Source organism: Scardinius erythrophthalmus (genome assembly GCF_964197995.2).
Source record: "Scardinius erythrophthalmus genome assembly, chromosome: 20".
NCBI lineage: Eukaryota > Metazoa > Chordata > Actinopteri > Cypriniformes > Leuciscidae > Scardinius > Scardinius erythrophthalmus.
Window position 1 is genome coordinate 13,956,539 of NC_138240.1, and position 22,363 is coordinate 13,978,901.

General features: G+C 36.0%; 1 protein-coding gene across 2 annotated transcripts; it reads right to left on the reverse strand.

The window, feature by feature from the left end:
• Positions 1–1,066: 1,066 nt before the first annotated feature.
• Positions 1,067–8,659, reverse strand: alx3 (ALX homeobox 3). Of its 2 annotated transcripts, none has more exons than XM_081348784.1 (4): positions 8,237–8,659; positions 4,405–4,676; positions 2,766–2,891; positions 1,067–1,903 (listed from the first exon to the last, which is right to left on the reverse strand). In XM_081348784.1, the coding sequence occupies exons 1-4, from the start codon at positions 8,556–8,558 to the stop codon at positions 1,538–1,540; spliced, it is 1,086 nt and encodes a 361-aa protein (XP_081204910.1). In that variant the 5' UTR covers positions 8,559–8,659; the 3' UTR covers positions 1,067–1,537. The 2 variants fall into 2 exon arrangements, with proteins under 2 accessions (XP_081204910.1, XP_081204911.1); XM_081348785.1 differs by having other exon boundaries at positions 2,829–2,891; positions 8,237–8,646.
• Between the last annotated feature and the right edge of the window lie 13,704 nt (positions 8,660–22,363).

Sequence of the window (22,363 nt, forward strand, 5' to 3'; positions counted from 1 at the left end):
CTGAACCATGCGAAAATGTTATTACATTTTCATTATTATTATTATTCTTTATCCAACACATTCAACAACAGAGCCAGCTTCAAGAACTTGAAGCGTGCACTGGAAAATTTAAGTATTTAGATTTTTGTCCAAGACTTTTGAATTAAACAGTAGCATAACATGTAAGTTGACTCATAATTCATTAGGCTTTGTGGTTCTGCTCTGCTGTCAGACCCCAGACCTCAATTGATAGATACGACAGAGAAAAACCTTGCAATCCATCATCAGTCCAGGAGTGAAGGGCTTGTGGTTACTTAGTTGGTTTTGTATTAGCAGTCGTGTCACATGCTGCTGATGTATCGAGTGACATTCGACAGCCTTCCCAGCCGGCCTACAGCAAAACACACATTTAAAATTACACATTAGATGGCCATGTCTTCTCTCAAATACACAACGTTTCACCTTACATGCAAACGTTTATCTAAAGGCTACTAGCCTTAAAGAATTGGCACACAAAATATTATTCTTGCATTATAATATTTTGAGATGCTTGTATGTTTCCAAAAGTTGTCGGGCCTGTTTAATTTGCTATGTTACACTAAAACCACACATTCCAAATAAATTTTCAAATTAGAATTAAGGATGCATGAATATAAAAATGTTGGTTGATACCAAAATTATGGTTTAAATCTGTACAATTATATCTAAATAAATTAAAAATAAAACACTACAATTTTTTTTTTAATGCAGCAAGTGAATTTGGGTAGCTCTAATGCTCAATATGAAATTCTGATGTTTGCTAAAGATAACATTTAACAATGTTGAATGTAATCTAAATGTAAAACTTGGAGAAATGAGCAAGTTTAAGTAGATATTAAATATAGGCCAAAATCATTAAATAAAAAAAACCCTATCAGCAATAACCAATATGATACCAATATATCTATCATGCGTTTCCTAATTAGAATAAGCATTAAGCAATCAGCAACACAAAATGCAGTCTATATGAAGATATGCTTAATTCCAGCCAAAGAAGCACACATGTAGTTGGTGTTTTTAGTGGTGACATATTTGAATGGACAAAGTTGGGAAATGTAAAAACATTTATTGACTGGGACTACATATATACATAATGGGGCTAAAACACTGCATACACTGAAACTATGAGATTAACATTAACATACTTAAATAAACATGTTGCACATCCTCTTTGGTAATTAATATTACACAGTTTTTACAATTTTAGTATCCCAGAAAGAATTTTAGTTAGGCAAGTTGTGTGCAAAGCCCATTATGGCTCATTGAGTTTCAACAAAATCACACAAACAAATGAGACGCTTCCATAGGGAAAGAGATCAACACAAAGAGTCCGGGCACAAGCTGGTTTGCCGTGAAAACATCTAGAAGCCTGCAAAAAAGAAATGTGTACATTGAGCGTTTAAAAATAGTGTCTTTCAGTTGTGTGTTTCTGAGTAACACTAACATGCCGGTATGTGCAGGCATGCTAAATGTTTGTTGGCTCAGTGATGTCATCGCAATCGCGATTGCAGCTGCACGGTCATGTCGGCCAGGATAACAGGCTCCCGGGGTCTTTGGTTTTCATGCGCAGGGCCACCAGACCTGAGGCCTTGTATTCAGACTCCGGTCCGGGCTCATAGGAATGGGCCCCTAGGCTTCCTGGGAAGCCATGGAGTGAGTATATCCCGTTTATACTAGGATGGTGGGTTGGGTGATGATGATGATGATGATGATGAGGATGGCCTGCAGATGCAGACATACCCATAAGCCCGGGTAAGTTGCCATGAGGATGGGGATAAGGGGTCATGCAGGATGACGCCATGTTTTCCGTGCCCAGAACACAACCACTGGCCGCTCCGCCTACACCTCCCGTTCCCGCACTGCTTGGCCATAGGGTATTTTGCATCTATGTGGACATTAAATAGAAAAACACAAACAATACATTAGTGAATTATTCTAATATGGTTATCTGAAACAATGAAACAATGTGGTTATCAGGATGCCATACAACAACTTTCACATGAAGTTTTTGGAAAGATATGCACTGTATTAGAAAAGATTCGAGGCACTTCAATTGATTTCAGTTTAGGGCTTTACTTGGGCAGTGTGTCAATGGTTTCCAGGGAAAGGAGGAACAAATACATGTTTAGAAAAACTAGAAGCTGTTATAAACCTAACCCTCCAGAACAGTAATGGATTGGTTTAAAAAAATTTTTTTTCAATATATTAAATTTTGTGTGAATTTTCAGAAGGATTTATTGGTTGATTTTTGGTCCAGATGGATTGAGTATACAACTCCTATTGAACCAAATACTTTTTTGATATAGAATTAACATTTTATTTCTTTATTTATTATCATTACTTTATTTATTCTTTTTTATGAGTAATGTGACTAATTCCCCCTTCTTTTTAAATAGTTTCTGTGTTGAAACTGAGGATAACTTAAAGAGATACATTGAGGTGTTTTATAAAGAACTTGAGTCACTGGAGAGTTTTGCTTTTCCTGATTAATGAATATAATTGTAAGCCGGTAAAGCTGTAAAAGTGACAAATGTCATAAACAGATGTGTATTCTTTTCCCTTTGCAATAAAAACTTGTGTAAATGGCCCCTAAAACTAAATTCAATCAGTGTTTTTGGCAACAAATATAATTTGTTACAATTTTCACTACATCCCCGCAGCCAAACCAAAGCAGCTCCCCAGTGTGTGTTGAAATACTTGTTCTCAAGCTCTGTGTGTCTTCTGTGTTTGTATATTCGTGTGTGTACCTGGTATGTGTCGGAGCGAGGGAGAAGGGAGATATCGTATGTAGCAGCAAAGTGGTTTCGCACCTCTTGCATCTTCCCGTAGCGCTCTCTTTTTCTCCATTTGGCCCGTCTGTTTTGGAACCACACCTGGGGGAAAGAACTCATTTATTCATTTAAGGTTTTGGTTGATTGGCTGAAGGTGAAGCTTAAGTATAGGCCCTGTCTGAATGAAACACCTATGTCTCATGTAAAATGTATAGATCTTTTCTTAAAGGGATAGTTCACCCAAAAATGAAAATTCTGTCAGTAATTACTCACCCTCGTAAGACTTTCATTCATCTTCGGAAGACCAATTAAGATATTTTTGATGAAATCTGAGAGCTGGCTCACTCCTTCATAGGCTGCAAGGTCATTTATATCTGCCAGCCCAGAAAAGTTAGTGAAGACATTGTTAAAATAGTCCAAGTGACTACAGTGGCTCAACCTTAAGTTTATCAAGCGACGTGAATACTTTTTGTGCACAAAAATAACGACTTTATTCAACCATCTCTTCTCTTCCATGTCTTTCTCCTAAGCTGTTGACATAGTGTAACAGCGCAGCGCTTCTGGGCTGTACATCTCAGAACGTAGGCTCACTATTGGCCGACGCTGGTCATGTGTGTGATGCGTGTGATGCTGGCCAATAGTGAGCCTACGTTCTGACGTACAACCCAGAAGCGTTGCGCTGTTACACGTGAACTCACTCAGAGGCCCACACACAAGAAAATTAATAGTCGTTATTTTTGCGCACAAAAAGTATTTTCGTCGCTTGATAAACTTAAGGTTGAGCCACTGTTACGTCACTTGGACTATTTTAACGATGTCTTTACTAACTTTTCTGGGCCGGCAGATATAAATTACGTAGCGGCCTGTGAAGGAGTGAGCCAGCTCTCAGATTTCATCAAAAATATGTTAATTTGTGTTCCGAAGATCTTACAGGGTTGGAACAACGTGAGGGTGAGTAATTACTGACAGAATTTTCATTTTTGGGTGAACTAACTCTTTAAATCACAATTGTATCAATTCATTTTCAACAGAGTATCCATATGAATCAATTACAGTTAAAAAGTTTACTTTGAAAAAATGTATACTTTTTTCAGAAAGGATACATTAATCAAAACTGACAGTAAAGCCTTTGACAATGTTACAACAGCTTTCTATTTCAAATAAATGCTGTTCTTCTGAACTTTCTTTTCATCAAAGAACTCTGAAAAAAAGTATCATGATTATCACAATAATATTAAGAAGAACAACAACTGTTTTCAACCTTGCTAATAAGAAGAAATGTTTCTTAAGCACCATATCGGCATATTAGAATGATTTCTGAAAGATCATGTGAATCTGAAGACTGGAGTAATGATGCTGAAAATTCAGCTTTGACATTACACAAATAAGTTATATTTTAAAATATATTGATTGTTGTTTTAAATTGTAATAATATTTCAAAGCATTACTGTTTTTAATGTATTTTTGATTAAGTAAATGCAGCCTTGGTGAGCATAAGGACCCTACATTTTTGAGTGTATCATGATTGTTTTAATATAAACCAGTTTTATTTAATCTTGCATTCCTCTTACATGCATAGCTAACAACCCGTCCCAGGAGGTGGAGTCCAACACACCTGCACTCTGGCCTCTGTAAGCTCCGTTCTCAGTGCCAGCTGTTCCCTAGCATACACATCTGGGTAATGCGTCTTCTGAAAGACCTTCTCCAGCTCCTCCAGTTGAAAGGTGCTGAAAGTTGTCCGGTTTCGCCGCTTCTTGTTCTTGCCTGAAAGGTCGATGGAGTCAGCGATGGAGTCTCCAGTTAGTTCGTGGGACGGCTCTTTCAGTTTTCCACAGCACTCTGAATTTAATGCAGGATAGCCAAGGGTCTTGGGTAGGGTTTTCTCTCCTGCGGAGTTACAAACAGGCAAGTTAAATGCAAATCAGTGACCATTTAGTCTCTAACATAATACTGTGCAGGCTAATTAAACATCAGTTTCTGAGTAAGTACAGTGCTTTTTTTGTCTCCTCAACTGCTGTTAAGGACATTTTAAATTGTTATGTATAGCCTGAATATTTCATCATGTGATATAGCTAGCTGTCTGGCATGGCTAAGCGACATTAGACTAACCAAAAAAGTATGTCAATGTGAGTTTTAATTAAACGGCAAACACAATTATAATGCAGTATCTATATATCTAAAAAAAAAATACAAATTAAAATGCAGGCTTTCATTTTAATATATTCCCTAAATATAACTTTTGCTAAAAACACATTGTTGATATGTGATAAATTAATAGCAATCACTGTATATGCTACTGTAAACTGTGCAAGCTCAACAGTGCTTATTGAAATAATGGTGTGCAACCGGCACATAAAATCAAAAATATCTCTGCTTTTTATAATAAATAGTAGACTATTTAACCAACCTCGTAAAGACAAAATGTTCTCCTTTAAATGTTCTGTCTGTTTTTGAGTATTCCACATACTTTAAAAGGGATAATAAAACACACTGTCGGTAGAGCTTACTGTTTTGATTAGCTTGAAACTTGATATTGAATGGCTTGAGTTTAGAGTGAATGCTGCAATTTTTGCTAGCTGGTATGCTTGCTTGAATAATACAATAAAAAAGCATGTCATTACAAAATCCACTGTTATGATGTGACAGATTAAAAGTTTGTAAGAAGTCGAAGAATTTTATAGACAACAACAACAAAAAAAGATCCGTTAAAATCACTATAATAATAAACATCATTCAAACAGGACGTGTTTGCTTTTCTCAAGAGAATATTAAGGATGGGAAGAGCTGTTTTAAAAGGAATAAACCATAGAGCTTTAGCTTTAGAAGGCTGTTTTCTTTCATGACTACTTTCCAAAATAGTGAGACGTTGAGAAAAACTGTAATGCAATATTTGTATTCCCAATTTTTACTGAAAAGGAAATAAAACATGCCTCAGTGATGTAGCTGGATTCATGTTTTCAGATATATTTGTGCAATTTCTCATAGTTGCCTGAACGGAGGCATAGAATCGAGAGATAATGTTTAAACCATGATCATAGTTCAATAAAATGACAAAATGATGGCTCTATAAAATGTAGGTTAATAAATAAGATACATACATACACATACATAAAAAACTATTATATTAAAAGGCACATCTATATAGTTCAACTCATAATATTGTTTGATAATAATGCTGTTCGGTTTCCTCTCAAGAACTCTACTCCATCTGAATTAGAGTGAACTTATAATTTTTCTAGATATTCAAAACATCTGACCTTGGGTCATAAAATATCCTCAGGCAGTTTGCTTTACTGCTCAATGTGTCTCTTTGCTCAGTGATTACAAGTAGCAGAAATGAATTATTCTTCATAATTGAATTCTAACCAAAACAGAGGAAGTCATTTACAGAGCTACATAAAAGAGTGCATTATATTTGATCTCTTAAAATAGTTTAGGAACTCAAATAAATTCAGTTTTAAGAATAGAACTGTCAAGAACTGTTATACTGTACGGTTCTGTAATGTAGTCTATGCAAATTTTTATCCATTTTCATTTTTATTTGGGATAAATATATCCCAATATGTCTACTGACCTTCAAAAGCCTGATAAATAAATTATTGTAAAAATGACAAAATAGTATTTATGTGAATAGGCCTGTATAATAAAGTAAGTGCAATGATGTATCAAAAACAAGTTATTCCCAGAACTCCAGTCATATTGGAAACAGCCCTGCATTTTTTTCTGTTCCTTATACTGTAAGCCAAAAGACAACCTTTGAAATGTTCTTTTGACCTGGTATTATAACAGTGTTGCCTTCAAAACTAGTTCCTTCTGACTAATCAAATCCAGGCTATATTTAGGGTATATACCCCCACCCCCCCATAAGGTATATGGTTCCCAATTAAAGGGCTAAAGATAGCCTGCTGGCTGAACAAATCTGTGATCTTAAAACAAATAAGTTATTTCAGAAATAACTGCTTGTTGACTTATGTAAAATGGTATCAACAATATCGTTCATAAATTAAACGAATTTAGAATCCTCAAGCATCCTAGTTCCTACAATCTGATATTCCAAAGAAAATCAATGTTCGTCTTTATATGCAATATATAAGCAAACGAGACAGGCCTCAAAACTGGGCAGACAAATCCAGTTTTTAATGCTGTAATCTGAATAAATATTGTTTCCGAGCATTAGGCCTTCACATCGCAATATTTTAGGCCTGCTATATAAATTGGGACTTGTGGTTGAAATAAATCGTTCCAGTCCGGTAAGGGAAGAAAACGTTAAATCGCTTCGAGGGTTAGTCAACCTCCAGTTAAAATAACTATCAGTAATCTAAAACTTTATAAATGTTTTATTTTTTATCATAATATGGAAAAGTCTGAGGACGAAACGCGCCATGGATATTGGCCTGTACAGGCCTGAATTTAATCTAAAATACATAATTCTACAACCTGAAGAAATCATTCAGCTGTTCAAATAAAATAAAATAAAATAAATAAATCTTATTTAGGGTCAATCTTTTTTTTTCCTACAAAATAATAAAATATCAATAGTTAGGCAATTTGAGATCAATTATACAATTTGAAAAAGGTAATTAAATTTTTTTAAAGCCTAACATAAGTATTTTAAGTGTAGCAAAATAGCCTAAATAAAATAATAATAATAATAATAATAATAAATAAAAAATATATTTATTATTTTGTAGTTATTTAGAGAACCTTCTATGAAAATATCAACGAATACACTGACCTGAAGATCCAAACATCAACTTTTTTCATTTCTCCAAAAAAAAAAAAAAAAAAAAAAGTAAAACCCCCACACGGCCAAAGGGGTTTTTAATGCTTCTTTGTTGAACCTAAAGTTTTAAAGAAACTTTATTTTTATAAGTGTATTGTCTTCAAGATGTTGGTATTTTTCTTAATAGCCTTATTAATGTTACGTATTTACTGTTTGGTTATTGAGATCTGTATTGCCTATTTTTATAATTATTAGGCCTACATTTAGAACTAGCTAATTTATAATAATATAATAATTACATTAGTAATGACATTTGGCCTATACCATTTCAAAAATGCTGCTTATAAATAGGCCCACTGATTGACCGAAAAGACTAATGAAAAATTTAAGTAAATATTAAAATAGGCCCAATCTATCTCTAATCATCACAGATAAACTTATTAGATCTGATATCTTTTTAAGGGAAAATGAAATAATAATAGTAATAATAAAAAAGAAAAAGAAAAATCCAATTGCCATAAACTTTTAACAAATTATGGGTCAGTTAAAAACATTAATGGTTTGTCACGTAGCATAATCATCTTGGTTGTTTCGAGATGGGGACTTTCAGACGGAGTTTTTGAAAAAGTTTTTTTAAACTTTAATTGAGAATTATTTTTATTATTATTATTATTATAGCGTTTGGTAGGCTATATTACAAACTACCAAAACAGCAGTCACTTACCGTCGGAATTCGTCTCATAAAATGACGAGTTCTTCTCGGTGATCGAAGGTTTTTGGTCCTGATTCATATTCTCCAAAAACTTGGTATGCTTTCCAGGCGAGGCGCGAGGAGTTGTGCTGACGCCGTGCGTAAAGTTCGCGGAGCCGCCGTCAGCGTAGCGTCCCATAAAAAACTCATGTCGATGCGCTAGAGGAAGATGTGGAGACTTTTGAAGGTCGTCACACTGAAAGAAAGAGCCGGAATTATGCTCCAAAACGGGTGAATTCTCCGGCGTGATCCTGTTTGGAGGCGAGGAGAAAGACAAACAACTCTCAGTCTCCATCACCTCGTCCCGAGCACGAGAGCGCAAATAGTGGACTAGGTTGCTATTAACAGGGGACACGTTAGTGTAGCGAGCGAATAGGGGATTTTTTTCCACCTCTTCATTTCAAGTGGGTGGGATTTAGAGGATCAGAAACAAAGACCCGTGAATTGGGAGGGAGTGAGACGGCGATCTGATTCAATACGCCCAGAAATCAATCACGTGCGGCTCCTGTCAATTAACCATTTAGCCTACCTCCAAAACATTTTCAGTTATAAAACAAATTTGTTATGAGAGATAGGACAATGTGACTAAATCGAGTAATTGTGACCAATTGAGCCCTTATAACTTTAAATCACCCCCAAGTTAATCCAGATTTGATGAGTTTCGGTCCAGGAACATTTTACGCGTGACGCTGCCGGTCACTGTCATAACTCAATCAAAGCAGGGATCAGCCAAGTGAACGCGCACTGGCTATAAAAATGCCCTGAATGAATTTAATTATGATTTATGGCATCTACATAAAGGATCGATGACAAAATTAAGATATTTTGCATTTACGGATATGACCACACAAATAGCTATCTGCTTCTGAAATGCCATTATGTTTTTAGGCTATATGCTATGGACAAAATAGGCCTATAATACAGGCCTCATCGTTTTTTTATCATCGAGACGATGACTTATGAACGAGGTCTTAAGTAGCTACAAACAAATCATTGTAATTGGATTTACAGAACGAAACAACCTTGTGAAACAGGGCCAGTAAAATTAATAGACTGATTGAGATTTGTGACATGTAGAATTTCAGACAGAAAAAAAATTCTTTGGCTACGTTTGATATCCCAAAATCTGTGAAACATTTCAAAGGCTGTAGTTTAACAGAAAACAGCAAATGTATTTATAGAAAACAGCGAGATGTTGACACCGCCAGATAAAACATAGCCTATTCATATACTAACAAGATGATATAAAGCAGGGTTAATGCATCACTAATGTAATAATAATAATAATAATAATAATAATAATAAAGTTTAAAACGCGGATCCAGTTGCATCTTTATTAGAAAATGTTCAATCGTTGATAAAATTCATCAATGTGATCAACTCACTTCTTTCTACTTCTATCATCGCAAAAGCACAGAGCTTCAACTTTACTCCTAGAAAGAATAGGCATTAGGAAAATGTCACTAAGTTCTTGCATCTTTTTTTTTTTTTTTTTTTTTGTATGGGTTTGCTGTACTATAGGGTTATTAAAATGAAAGTCTGCTGCATCCATTATTTTTTTCTGCTCGATCTGTGGTTTTTACAAATCCAACTTCTCCAACCCAGCAGAAAAGTTGGTGTTTTACTAATTTTGTCCTTTTAAGTTTCAAGTGAATGTGTTGCAAAATCTTGAGGAATAATAGGCTACTGCAAACTGCAGACTGTCCACCAAATTAATCCATAGAAAGAAAGAAAGAAAGAAAGAAAGAAAGAAAGAAAGAAAGAAAGAAAGAAAGAAAGAAAGAAAGAAAGAAAGAAAGAAAGAAAGAAAGAAAGAAAGAAAGAAAGAAAGAAAGAAAGAAAGAAAGAAAGAATCACCTTCCACGTGGAGTTGCTTCAGTTTGGACATCCAGAGATCGAAGAAATTCAAAACTGTTGATATTGACGTGGCAGCTCAAATCTCTGCAATAGATCTCTAAACATAGAGCACTTAAAGTGGCTTGTGCTGCTTTCCAGGATGTCTAACCGTTTTTTTTTTTTTTTTGGTTATCAAAGCCGCATGGAGCCAACCAGACGGACAAGTGTGTAAACATCAAGTCCATTTGCTTCGATCAGCCCACATAAGAACCGTTTCATTCGACGATGAATTCACCAAGCTAACATACTTTGGGAATAAGCTATACGGAAGAGATCATATCACTTCCTCTGACAAGTTGTTTTGTTGCACTGCAAACTGCATAGTCTTTTAAAATGTACAATTTTAATTAAATATTGATTCACTTGTATGTCACTGACGTCGTATTCTTTTTCAAACCTAGGCCTAGTACACCTTATTTTCTGTTATTCTGTTGCATAACCTTCTGTTATATATATATATATATATATATATATATATATATATATATATATATATATATATATATATATATATATATATATATATATGAAGTTTGTGTATAAAAAAGTACATGTGCTAATTTGTAATCGGCAGAGAGAGAGTAGGCCTAAATATATTTGTTACAAATAAGTAGAACAGAAAAAAAAATTGAGGGAGGCCTTGAGCAAACACATTTAGCCGTGCACAGACGAGATGAAGATGAAAAAGAGAGAGAGTAAAAACGCCGTCTTTCATAGTGATCATAAAAGGCATCAGGAGCCCCGTTAATTACCGAGCAGAAGTTAATCAAAAGGACATGACCGGCCTGCCGCTCGTGGTTGCAGGGGCATGTTTGTAACCCAATTAATAGAGGACATGACTTGGATTATGTTGTGGGAGCTCTGGAAATGGGCGAAAACTGGAGACCCTCTGAGTAGAATGACCACTACATCCTGTCTATGAAATGATACAGCCATGTATACAGCGAACATGATTAAATACACGCGTGCGGGAGAGGACTGCAGAAAGTTGGAGGAACAGAGATAATGCATTCTAAAAACTCATGCGTGTAATTATTTAAACATAAATCATACATATTGGGGAGTCTGGGGCAGGTTGTCACAAGAGCGTCAAAGGGTTTGGAGTCGAAACATTTGTTTTTTAGTGTTAAACAGTTAAAATATTTTTAAATTAGAATAATTATTATACTCTTCAGACTAATTCCAATAGTGTCCTTTTTATAACATTGGTAAACAACAAGTGAACACAAAATTCTGGTAACACTTTATTTTGATGGTCCCTTTTGAACATTATGTGAACTAGGCCTAGTAACTTTGCAACTACATGTCAACTAACTCTCATTAGAATATTAGTGGAATATCTGCTTAATATCTGCTAACTCTTTATTTTGATGCTCCTCCAACAGACACTCTATTGACTATAAGTAACTTTGCAACTACATGTCAACTTAATCTAACCCTAACCCTACTAATACTCTACTAATACTAATGAGAGTTAGGTGCAATACCAGAATGTTTTAAAGGGACCATCAAAATAAAGTGAAACCAAAATACATTATACTTGCATGAATTCAGACAGAGTCAGGACACAAAAAAAAAAAATCATAAATGTCTTGTTGGGTGCCACATTTTTATATATTATATTTAAACAGGTGTGACAATATGCCCTACGATTGTGGCATGTTGTCAAAAAAGGTCAACTTTTGTACATTTAACTGCATTTTTTTTTCCTTGGGCAATAATAGTGTAAATGTTAAATATATATTTAAAGCCCAGACTTGAAGGATTGTGCCTATATTTGACTTTCAAAAATAAACCTAATCTGAGAAATATTCACTGAAGTAAAAGTGTGACAACTAGCCCCAAACTCCACTTTGTTAATGTGAATATTGTACTATGCAGTGCACCCTGAACACTTCTCTTTGTGTGTGATCCAGTAGCCTCAGCCAGGTTTTGTGATTCTGGCACAGGTTTAAATGGCTATAGAGAACATTTCAATCTAGCCGGAGGTGATGGCGTGTTCTTGAAATAAAAAAAATACCCAGTACAGCCAGAAGACACGTTTCAACTTCAACGAGTTGGCTAGATGGCCTCAGCAACCAGTGCTCTTAATTTTGGCGTTGACAGAGTTGGCGTGTGCACAACCACAGCCATATCATTTGTATATGCAGGAAAGCAGACTAACAGCTGATGCTCTCCTCTACTTCAATAGCTTGCTGATCTCATTCAAATCACAACCGGCAATAGAGAGAAAAAACGAATGCACCCCCCTTCTCGATCAAACAGATCAGCGGCCATTTTAGAGCACAGATAAATATGTAGACATGTAATTCTTGCATACAAATGAGTCTCCTCTTGAACTGAATATGATTTGTGTGTCCAATAAATAGAACTGACTGAATCCTGACAAAAAAAAAAGTTAGATCACAAAAAGCAAAGATATGAACAACACTATTCCATTCTGAAGGTTTTCCCATAGAAAAAATGAGGTTAACAGCATCCGTCCTTCATTAAAAGACCCTGATAACCTAAACTCCAGCCACCAAAACTCTGCAGGTTATAGATCAGGAGGAAACACCAATTTCTGGCCGTGCTGTAAATCTCCAGCAGCTCTTTGGATTTCTGGTAAGTCATCAAACGCCTGACCCTCGCTCCTCCGCTTGCTGTGGCTTTGTGGCCACTCTTGTTTCCTGAACCTGGGGCAGCTGAACCTGTCCCTGGCATGACCCCACACAGGAAATCAGTCCAGTCTGTGGCCCACGCTCTCTCTTTCCCCCTTTCTCCCTCTTTCTTTTTTATCCAGTTCAGAGCTGAGAGTTGGATGTGACCCTTCTGAGACCTTCAATTCACACAATGCTGGACCTATAGAAAAAAATGATTTGTTCAATTTAATCAATTTTTTTTATGGTAAGTGGTTGCACACAATTGATTTTAGCTACATTTAAACTAATGCATTAAGTTGAACTAAAATTGATTAAGTTCAACTTAATGCATTTGTTTAAATGTAGCTAAAATCAATTGTGTGCAACCACTTACCATAATTTTTTTTATTAAATTCAAGGAATCATTTTTTTTTTCAGACGCCAATTAGTTTTTTTTATCTGTTATGAGAAAGAATCCAAATAACAGTTTTTCAGTGTCACTGCACTCCATGAACTATATACGCCAATGGAAATGATGGACAGATGGAGAGATTTGGGGCATTCTGCAGTTTGAAGGGTTGGTTTACAGAGATTAGGATTTCAACAATACCGTTGTGTTTAAACAGGGAAACCTCTGTGCTGTTAACAATCTGATTCACACACTCTGATCATGTGTGGATGGTCTTTATCATTTCAGCAGCCTACAGGTTTGCACGGGAATATGTGGAGGGGAAGGGGCAGTAATTCAATTATGTGCCCTGCATGCAGAGAGATGATCCCATATAAAGAGGATGGATTTTCCTCTGAGGGCTCTTTCTCTCTCTTCCACTCCCTCTGTCCAGCAGTTTGATGGCCAGCTGAAGCCGAAGCTCTGATTGACAGCTGCCGACCCCCAGGTCATAACACATGACAGAGGGAGTCTGGGAAGCGGGAGTTTGTTTCCGAAAAGCACTCAAGAAGGGCCAGTCTGTATGTGTGTGCAGGGGATATTGGGGAAAAACTGACTGTCCCCTCAACAACCCCATTTCACTGCCTCTCCACGGGAGTACTGAGAGACGCCGAGGTGATGTGAATGCAATGCTGTTCAATTTCAAATTTGAACATTTATTCTAAAAAATAAAAGAAATTCCCTCAGGGGTGCCTTCTGAATTTCCTCCGAGAGCCACGCTGTTGTTGGAATATTAGAAAGGGTTGTGCATAATTCAGAATTGAAGAATTGACTCCTTTTCAAATTCATGAGCCATGCTCCACAAGAAGTTGAACTGGAATTTGAATTGGGATCAAAGTAAGAGGAATTTACTAAATAGCAAAATCATAGAAAATCAACACAAGCAATGTATTCTGAGAAATGAAGTGTTCTTCCAAAAATCCAGAAATCTATAAATTGCATTTTAAACATCTCATTTTGAAATGCAGTTCAGCATTCTGTTTGCAAACTCAGACTGGAAATTAAAAAGCATTCTCAATTAATTTCATCCCATATCTTTCAGTCAAAAAAAAAAAAAAAAAACTATAACGCATGTACAGCATAAAAGTTGAGCTCACTTAGCAGGCCTGAATGCTCATCATGCTCTTGTCATTCTTCTATGTAAAGCTGAGTGACTCTAATCAAAAGATCCTCGTTTTCTCCCTCTCTGACTGCAGGAATCCGTAAACAGGCTCCTCGTCTGGGTAACCATCTGGGTATCAGTTGACCTGGCTGCTGTGGACGCACGCCACAGCTAAAAAATAAATAATCCCTAAATGTGTTTATACTGAAGGGGGGGGGGGTGTGCTGGTGGCGGAGAGTCTCTGTGACCTGTGGCTCTGATTCAATTAAAGGTGCTCACACAATGACTATGAAGGAGGTTCTGAAGCTCAGATGCTCAGCCATGGGATTTTCATTAGCTGCAGCCTAAGGCATGGACTCTCTCCTCAGATATGGATAAATCCGGAAAGTTGGCTAAGCATCCTATTTTACCTCTCCTCTATTCCATGCAGGACCTCTGCTCTAAGTCAAAACATTCCTTGAGCACCATGTCCCTCTAAATATAATTGTTCTGGTATGCAATTTGGACTGCACCCTGCCCTAAATCCATAAAGTCCTGTCAAACATGTTATTGTAGGTTTCTTCTAATGTCTATTTTAAATTTTTAGTAATTGAGAGAGTTTAAGCAAGGTATGTTTGTCCCTCGGCTTATCAAGAAGGAAGTCCTAGTTACTTTTTTGAAGGATACATTAACCTACATTTTTTTCTCCACATATCACCAATTTCCAAAGATGCCCATTTTGCGCCAAGTCGCTATTGCTCTAAAATAAAATAAAGTAAAAATAAAGTACAAAGAAAATAATTATTCTTTGATCTTGTCAAAAATAACACGATAAACTAAGACAATTCACAGTATTGTGCCATTTGTGACATCATTCATTCCTTGCTGATTTTTGGTTTTCTTAAATAAAGTAGACCTTTCTTTTCGACACAAGCATTGTGGCTGTTTCATGAGTCATGCGCACGGGATAGAAAGAGCCCTTTTAAACTGTCACCGAGAAACGAATGAGTGGTCATGTCGCTTCAAAGCTTTATAGTTAAATCCATGCCAACTTTCTGTCTGTTCCTCTGGAAGTCACCAGCGAGTCACAAAACGGCCAATAATAGATTCAAGTCTACTGTTCGTGAATTAACAATCAACTTCACTGTCATTTCAAACAGCCTATAGCCAAATCCGACCAGAATATTTTGAAAGCATAATATGAGAAATATCGAGGCCTGACTATAGGCTATATACACACACATATTTAAATGCTTCTCTACAGAAGGAATGGTGGAACGATTTAGGGGTAGCCTACTCCAAAGAAAAATATATTTAAATTCTCTAAGTAAAAAAATATTATATAGGCTAAGAGTAGGCTATTGAATTCGTTATGTAGACCTATAGCGTTCATTTGTCAAATGATTTGAAATATTCGCTCTTTTTTATAAGGATCTAAAAATGCTTCTGAGTGTTACAATTATTTAGTTCTTGCCAACTGCCCAAAGTCTGTTACCAGTTTTTTATTTTAATTTTTTTTATTCGCTATAGGCTACAGAGAGGTCATAAATTATAGTTATAACTTATAGGCTATATCCTACGCGCTTTATGATCGTGGTAAAATTGTGTAAGGATTAGGCTACTATTTGTTAAATTTAAAAGAAATTGGGAGCTAGGCTACAGAAATTATCAAATAAGCCTAGTGCAAAAATAGGGTAGCCTAAAAAAAATTCCCAAGTAAAGAAATAAACAAACAAATAGCCTAAATGACAAACATTTTGTAGCCTAAACGTTTCTGGGATCACCCTTTCCATCCTTGCAGGTTTTTTATCGCCACCATCAAATAAAACTGAGAATTATTTTTTTTGATTGCTATTGCTTTTAATGTTATTGCTTTTTATTGCTATTAATGTTAACATTAATATAGGCTATTCGGTTTTTATTATTATTATAAAAAAGCATGTCAACGAATCCCAAACAACAGTTTGAATTGACTGGACATTTGGAATAGGTTATACTTTGCCATTTATATTTTACATTAGTTAGGCAACATGTTTCAGTTGGTCTCGTAGTGAATCTTTTGGAGTAAATTCGACTTAAACAAACGCCCAATAAAAAAAAAATAATAATAATTGCTTTTAGCGCCCTCCGATGTTCTCTAAACTCTGGACTATATAGTCGACAATAAAGGACTGATTGGTGGATGAGTGGAGGAGCAACAGCTGTCTGTCTAAAGCCACCATTCACGGGGAATGAAGGCGAGTCCACTGCAGGTAAAAAAATTTGTTATGGTTTTAGGTTGTTTAAAATCAAATATAAACTTTGATTGAATGTATATTATTTTTATTTGATCTTTATTTTTATGTCAGGCTATTTGATTTCCATAGCATATTAATGTGTGCACTGGTTGTTTAGTTGGTTACAAAGGTTTTAAATTACAAATTATACATCATTTAATGTAAAAGGAAAACTTATAAATTATTTAAATAAATAAGCGAATAAATAAATTAGGGGAAGATGACCACGATATGCAATTACTGATAAAATGTCCACTAATGAGGTACATTTAAAAAAACACATAGGTCCACCCAGTCCTTTTCACTTCAAAATAAAAACAATATTTTCCCCCTGAAAATCTAAATGAATTAGGATACCCTTCTGTACTTACAAATCTCCCATTAACAAATAAACATATTAAAATAAAAAAGTAAACAATATAATACACACATCATTCAATGATACAATTAGGCTAACATAACCTCAAAGCTGTTTCGATAGAATAAATCTTATTCAGATGACTAATTTCAGGATACCATGAATTATTTTTTCCCTCCTCTTTTAACGTATAGGCTAATTATTCTCACAACTCTTAGAGTCTATCTTCATTAAAATTTGAAACATTTCAAATTAAATTGCATTTTTTTGTTGAAAATTGAGTAGCCTAATAAAGTAGGCCTAGTACCCTAGCCTACATGTTTAAAAAAAAAAAAAAAAAAAACTATTTTAAAGTGAAGTCATACGATTTCCTTCATTCTTATTTTCGTGGCCTTTTCCCTCATTATACTGACTCTGGTTTAGGTGAAATGTAGATAGACTAGCAGTTCAGTAAATGATAGCCATTCAATATATGCGTTGGAATGAGGTGCCATGGCCAAGATGAAAAAAAGTAGAGGAACATCTTACTCCAGGGGGCGCTCATTGCGGGTTTCTTCAAGTAGCGCGTAAGAAAAACAAATTAAATGGATCTTTTCACTTGCTTTCACACTAGGCTATGGCGCCAATAGTCAATATTAGTAATATAATTGAGAATAAAAAAATAAACTTAATTCCAGAAAAAAGAATAGCAGTTACAGCAGCAATCGTTCTCCCCTCCGCCATGTTTAAAGTTTGTGGCACGCCCATCTAGGGAACTTGGGTATCAAAGTTATCCCCGTAGATATGACTTTGGTGTTAATGTCCAATTTTTAACTAGGAAACTTGTATTTACGATAATTCTGATAGCATGTGAAGGCAGCATTACAATCAATCACATTATAGGTCTACTTTGAGAAGCAATATAGTGCAATATAGTTCAACAGTCACATTAGATTAACAATGAATATTTGTAAGGAATACAGGCATCAAATTAATGCCACATTTCAAATTGCATATATAGGTTTTTGCAAACTTGAACAGTGCAAGAAGGAGGATAATGACCTAAATTTGGCCCATGGCCTTCGGTTGTGGGACCAGTCTGAATGCCAGACAGCGGCAGCTGTACAAGCGTAACTGCACAGGAACAGCTCGGGTCATCTTCACGTGCCCCGGAGCTCATCCTGATGGCCCGAGGCACTGGACATGCGCTCTGACCCCTCACAGAACCACCCAGATGCTGGGCATAATGCAACCTTTCATATGCGTTTCTGTCTATCGTCTGCTTGAGTATCAAATTCTTACATCCGCAGGACTGAAGTTGATTCTTTCACAAAGGACACACAGACACTCACAATAACATAGGGACTTGTGTACATACACAGGCTCACACACAAAACAGACCCCGCACATATACAGACTCTCCCACTGCTCATGGCGGCACTCAAGTAGGCCTACACAGAGGAAAAGGGGAAAGAGAACATTTTATTATCAAAGCTCTTCCGACAGCAATACAGCCATGAAGATTTCAGCACTCAAATACGACTATTCTCACTTTCAAAAGAGACTGAGTAAATGAGAAACCACATCACACAACCTAACAGGCACATTACTACTACTTCATGTGAATTCAATCCTCTCTCTAAAAGACAGCGACTGACCTTGAATTAGAAACTTGTGGAATCAAAACCTAAACTGTTTGGAAATACTCTGCACCTAAAGCAATGAGAAGCAGATGACGATCAAAACCAACATCAGATTAATGTTCCATTTGCTGAATGTCTTTCACATAAGGACAAAGGAATAGAAGGGAGAGAGAAAGAGATATTTTTAACCATTCAGAACAAAGACACTTAAGTACATTTGTCATCCCATTTAGCAAAAACTTAAATAATATAAAGATGCAATTAAGAAAAAAAAGTCTATCACTTTAGTAATAAAATGAAAAATCAATAGCAAATTTGCCATTTTTATCCTCAGGTTAGGCATATTCCCGTGTTTCTAAATCAGCCCACTCAAAACACCAACCAAAATGATGATTTATGTTTCAAAATACAGATTTAAAATGAGCATTGTCAGCTTAAAACGACAGTCAAACGTACACTAACAACAAACATGCAGCTATGTTGAAAAACAAAATCTTATACAGGTGCGCACACACACACACACACACACACACACACACACACACCTATTGATAATGGCACTGCTGCACAACTGTGCCCTGGAGACTTACATCCCTGAAGCAGTGCAGAAAATCTAATTTATTGAAGCGCAGCAGCAGCTGGATTTGCACTTCCGAGAGAGGGATTCCGTTACAGCCAGCGGAACTTAAACTGGGATCTGGGAGTTCTGGACTGCTGAGGGAGAGTGAGGAGGTTTAGCCTTTGGGCGAAGTCTACAGAGCACCAGTTCACCCACTACCCTGCACATCGTGAAGTCCCCTGTGTAGCATTTTGAGAAATATCCAAATCATTTTGTATATTTTGTTGTTGTTGTTGAACTGCATACATGGTCCACCAGCTAGACCAGCCCCAAATCAGCATTAACCAGCAGATTGAAATTGTTTTGTTAGTTATGTTTTCTTATCACAATCTATTTTTTAATGTGTTTTAGAATACAATTGTTAAAGTCCCCCTGTGGTGAAAATTCATCTTTTAATATTGTTTATATGTCTATGTGATGTTTTTAATATGCTTTAAGACAAACCATGTAGGCTACAAATTCACAAGTCAACACCATTGCTGAGGATTTTCTCATTAAAACTGCAGTGAACCAAAGACAGTCTCAAAAACGCGATTTAAATTGTGCTGGTGTTTAAGACATCAAAAACTATACCTTGTAACAATCATGTTAATCTGTGATGGTCATCAAGTGGATATCTGAGCTGGTGTGAGTGAGTGGAGGCGGGGCTAATTTGCACATTCACAGAACCTATAGGCTATAGGTTACTAAATGAGGCAAGGATGTAGAGTTACATTCAATCTATTTTAAGGCATGAAGAATTTTTTTTTCAAGGAAAAAAACGTTTAAATATGTAATTTTGGTGATCAAAGAGTTTTAAGGGATAAAATGATTGACTACAGGGGGACTTTAATTTATTCCAATAAATCTTCATATATGTAGCCTACTGTCTCTAATTGATATGAACAAACACTCAGAAAACAGATCAGTTTTTGGTTATTTCGAATTGAACATAACTGAAAAAATGACAGTAAATTAATTAATCAACACCTGATGTAGCCTACACTTTGAAGAGTAAAAATTGCATAGAAGGTTAGCTTAATTCAACTTTATTAAAACTGCATACGGTAATCAAATTGCACTTCCAAAAGTCATACATTTGCGAGAAAAAAAACAAAACAAAACAAAAACATTATATAATACAGGGAGTGACTAACCTTAAAGGAGCTGTATGTAAGAAATCTATTTCAATTAATCATAAAATGGCCCTGATGTGTCACTAGACATTAAGAAATCATGTTCATTTCAAATACTTATATCACTGACAACAGTAGTATGGCTAGGATATTGTCATTTAAAAAGTGGACTTGCAGCCCTCAACTGATGTTGATGTTGTCATTTTGTGTTTTGGCCTGACGCGCCTCCCTCCACCTATCGACCAATCACGAAGTCAGTAGTGTTTCGGGATCCGGGTTGCCAGCTTTGCTCTAACCTACCCTAACTCTAGTCGGATAAAAATGTCTAAAGTTACTAAATCAAAAAGACCTCGTTATAATTCAGAAATTCGTCGTGACAAAGTCCGAAATAAAACCAGAATTTGTATAGGAGATGCTTTTGAAAGATGGAGACGGCTGAAAACGGAGAAGAATTTGAACACAGACGCCAATGTAGCTCATTTTTTCCTGGACAGGTAAGATTCATCTAACTTATGCCTGGCTAACTTGTACTTGATGTCAATGCACATTTGTTATATTCATGACAGTCGAACAAAGTTATGCATGTTCGTGCAAAGTAACGTAACGTTAGCTCACATGGACGTATGCTAACATTAGCAATGCATAGGAGCCCGTTTCTCTGTCATTATGCTGAGACGCTGATGAAAACAACATTAGCACGCCCATTATGGCAATTTGAAACGTAATTGAGACAGAAGCCTAACTTTACCTCAGAAAAAAATATTCGACATTCGTTCTTCACGTATATCGTGGACTAAGTTACACATGCTGCAAGTTGACCTGTATTTCACATCACATATTTTAGCGTGTTATGGACGTGTGCTGCAGGGTAAGTAAAAAAATACAGCTGGCCACTTACACTTATAGCATCAGCTAAAAAATGAATAGCTGTATCTTTGATATTGGTTACACATAGTGACATAGGCTTGTGCTTGTACTTACATTAATGACAGATACATAACGTTACAAGTTAGACTTACAGCTACCGTTCTGTCTGTCACATTCGAGCATAAGTTACATCTTTACGATTATACTGTCACATTCGAGCATGCATCTTTACGATACTGTCTGTCACATACGAGCATAAATCTTTACGATTATATTTAACTAATGACAATTAGTACATTTTGTAAATACATAATTACTTGTCAAAATATCTCTCATGAAGCATAAACATAATTAACAGAAAAAAACTTACTGTGCACGTCTCGTCGGAAGCTCATTGAAGCAGCGTACGTTTCTGCTGAATTCAGCTTATCTGGCAACCTCGAGTCAGGGGGGGGGGGGGGATACACCGCTCTATAGTATTTTTAAAGTGATTGCAGTACCAGTTTTGGACACAATCCTACATACAGTTCCTTTAACTAGCATGAGCAGACATGAGAAAATCTAGCAAAGAAACGAATGAGACGACAAATCAACAAGTTAAACAAGTGTGCGAGGGTTAAAGTTACAAACATTTTTGTAATGTTACAAAATGTTACAAACCTTTTTTTTCTCTGTGCGTTTCCAAAAAAAAAAAGGAAAAAGTAACGTGCAACAAGTAAGGTACGCGCTTAAGTCGCTGCCTGTTCAAGGAGTCCTGAAATTAATTATGCATATTAAAATCATTTTATAAATATATGTCATACATAAATGCCTCATTCATTCATTCATTCATTTTGGCTTCATTACGTTTGGCATAAAGTTAAATATTTGTCATATCTGACCAGAAATATGTTCAAATAAATGTCACATTAGACAAGGAAGTTGTTGGTTGTGTTTGAATAATAACGTATCTTATTTAGCTGAGGTAAATTAAACGCAAATCTCCTTTTATCCTTGCTCGATGAAGAATAAAACGGCCCAAAGGGCAGTTGAAATTTAAAAGACTGATTCGCGCTTCAGGGCAGTGACGAGTGGCCTACATAATGTTGTCCAGGCAGTGGTTGTCCAGACACCCTTGGCACAACCTTAAGCAATGGCCCTGAACGGTGGTTCAACATTGTGACAACATTCACCACACAACGTAGTTATAGCAACCTT

Coding starts and splice junctions, on each gene's coding strand:
- alx3 (XM_081348784.1), bottom strand. CDS start 8,558: ATGGAGACTGAGAGTTGTTTGTCTTTCTCCTCGCCTCCAAACAGGATC. Junction 4,677..8,236: donor TTATGAGACGAATTCCGACG/GTAAGTGACTGC, acceptor GTAACTCCGCAG/GAGAGAAAACCCTACCCAAG. Junction 1,904..2,765: donor CTCGCTCCGACACATACCAG/GTACACACACGA, acceptor ATGTCCACATAG/ATGCAAAATACCCTATGGCC.